Source organism: Limulus polyphemus, unplaced genomic scaffold (assembly GCF_000517525.1).
Source record: "Limulus polyphemus unplaced genomic scaffold, Limulus_polyphemus-2.1.2 Scaffold2826, whole genome shotgun sequence".
Taxonomy (NCBI): Eukaryota; Metazoa; Arthropoda; class Merostomata; order Xiphosura; family Limulidae; genus Limulus; species Limulus polyphemus.
The window spans coordinates 6,256-9,125 of NW_013668436.1; the positions used below are offsets into that span (position 1 = coordinate 6,256).

At 29.1% G+C, this 2,870-nt stretch overlaps 1 protein-coding gene across 1 annotated transcript in view; it reads right to left on the minus strand.

Annotated features, from left to right (window-relative positions):
• Positions 1 to 2,870, minus strand: part of LOC106468003 (semaphorin-2A-like) — a gene marked incomplete at its 3' end in the record, with an annotated part of 98,440 nt that overhangs the window by 3,803 nt on the left and 91,767 nt on the right. The window contains exons 7-8 of the mRNA XM_022396278.1: positions 1,222 to 1,386; positions 418 to 539 (exon numbers count right to left, since the gene is read on the minus strand). Of these exons, the coding sequence (XP_022251986.1) occupies positions 418 to 539; positions 1,222 to 1,386 (287 nt within the window). The remainder of the gene's footprint in view (positions 1 to 417; positions 540 to 1,221; positions 1,387 to 2,870) is intronic.

Consider the following 2,870-nt stretch of genomic DNA (forward strand, 5'->3'; position numbering starts at 1 on the left):
AAATTTCGTCGGAACGAAGTTACGGAAAAAATCAATTAACAAACGGAGACGTAACACTATTATTTTGATAATCTATTCTGTTATGTGTCTTTAAAGGAAACCCAAATCACATCTGAAAATCTAACTCTAATCTTAAATTTCTATTACGGATCTACCGAACATTAATGTCACTACAAGACAACTATTCTTTCTATAAAAAAGTTCCTCGCTAATTACTATTAAAATTCATGCTTCAACTGTTACTGAACTTATTGGTATTATACTGTTTCTATAACACTCTAGGCTTTTTATGAAATGAATTGTTATAACAAGGTTAATGTAATTTTTTTTTTCAACAATCCAATAACTTTCACTTAAAACAATCACAAAATCTAGATTTCATACTGTCATGAGATAATCAAGTAGATTACACCTCACCTTACAGACTCTAGCAACACGGGTGTAGATATTCTTCCCACAGTTGATGTATTCTACAGCACTTTCTCGAAAGAAGAAAAAGACGTAGTTTCCAATGTCGTAAGAACCAACAAACTGAGGCTCTGGATAGAAATACTGACATTTTAATACTAAATGAAAATATTACAGGTATAAAATATTAAGTGGTAAAAAGTTGACATTTAGCAACTACAGATTTTACATATATTCTGAAATATCAATTATACATGATATTATACATTAGAAAGGTATTGGTTAAATGAAGTTCTGTATGGAACACTACAACACAACTGTCCTTTAGAATGAATATTTGTTACATAGTAGGAACTATAATCTACAAAAAGCTTCAGTAAAACCTGCAAATTTAACAGGTATTTTTTCACCATGTAAAGGAGTTTTATTTTTATTTAACTTACAAAATCTCATCAACAATTGAGAACCATTACAATGTCAGAAAGCTATTAAAATTGTGGGTTTTTATTGAAAACTACCCATATGCAACAATGGCTTTGAAGAACAAAAGCTACACTTACTTAAAATATGACTAGGAAAAGAATTTCAATATAATTCAAACAATTAAGCTCGATTTTAATAGCTACCAAAATAATCATTACTTTTTTAATAGTAAAAAACAAAAACCTGTGCAGTACTTAGGAATCAAAAATTATCATTAACTGCGTTATATCATCAAAAGTTACAACATATACCTCTGCTATTTTAATCAGTTGTGCTAACACTGGTACACATGCTATTTAATGTTAAATTTAAATACAAAATTACACTTACTGTCCAGCCACTTTGAATCATATTTGATAGTTCGGCTGAATGGATAAACTCTTCGTCCTGTTGAAGGATCATACAGATCTGTACGAAATATTACAGTGTCAGCCTTGGTGAACTCTGCCACAGTGCCACTATACAACCCAGGGAGTTCTCCTGGATTCCCATGCTCTAAGATAAGTATATAAATAATAATGTCAAAGTATTCTAGTTAATGACCATTTTGTTCCTTCAGTGACACAGTACTTACTTAGACCAAAAGCACTGTTTTTACATAATCTACTTAATACACAAAAAACGTTTCTTTACTTAATAATGTTAAAAAATATTGTTCCTGGCATTCCTTTTTCATCATTTAAAATTTTTAATAAACAAAATTTTACTGATAAAAAAATAGCTTTAACTCTGACAGATAAATTAAGATATATCACATACCAAAAAAGAACTTTAAGTTAAATTCCCTCATATACAGGGGAGCTTAAAAAATTTATAGGAATGGTCGTTTTAATCAAAACAGTCCATGCTACTTTGTAATTTGTTAGGTCGGCATCATTTATATCTCTTTTAAGTGTTTAGAATATCACAACTTTGAGCTTGTAAACAAACTTAATATTATCTTTCTGAAATATTGTATGTAGTTACAATGAAGTTCTATTTCACACAAAAACGTAGTTTTTCTAATGCTGCATGATGTTGTTGACAAATGTATTAGAAGACAGAACTGTAATTACCATTATAGGTAATGTTTCAGTGGTGTCTTGCTTTCAGAATATAGGTGTTGAGAGCAGCAACTCAAAGTTATGTTGTAAAATAAAATAGAACTTGAACAGATTCGATAAACAATGTCTCTAATGGACCAGCATATGCTGCAAAGAATGTATTGTGATTAATATCTGCATTTGTGTATCTGTAAAGCTGCAAAATGAGCTAATTGCACTATATAGATTACTGGGAATAACCTCACCATACTGTCCCACCATAATGTAATAAGTGGCCTACAAGTGTTGCTACCATTCTTCGTACTTTATAAAACAAACCTAAACACATGGGAAGATGAGTTTAACTAAAAAAAGAAGTAACACTTCTGTCACAGCTATAACAAAATATGATTTTAACTAATACATCTTTACTATTATGCAAATGTAATAAGTATGTAAAAGTGAAATAAGTTAGTTTTACTCTATATAATAGTAAATTAAAGTTTTATATTTGGTGGAATATAGTAAAAAATGACTAATCATTTCTTTCAAGTTGAAAACACTAACCCAGTAACATTCTAAATAAAGAAAGGTCGCTAATAAGGATCTCACAACTTTGTACAAAATGTCTGATTACTAATGTGGAATTATGTTACAAAAATTAAAATCTCAAAGTAACCAAAATGTTTTCTACATAATAGTGATGTTCACTTTCCACAGAATTGTTGTTTACTGGTAACATGTTTGTTTGTTCAGTAATAAATCATTTTATAGTTTTTATTTGCTTTTGCATATGATGAATTTTAATTTTTTTGGAAGAGGATGAAAATATTGCATTTTCATAGAACTTTACAAGTTGCTCTAAAGAAATAAGAATTCAAAATTAATTCAAAGAAAATTAATATTGATTAAAATGCAGTACTTAATATATACACCTGGAAAAAAGTTAAGCACCCC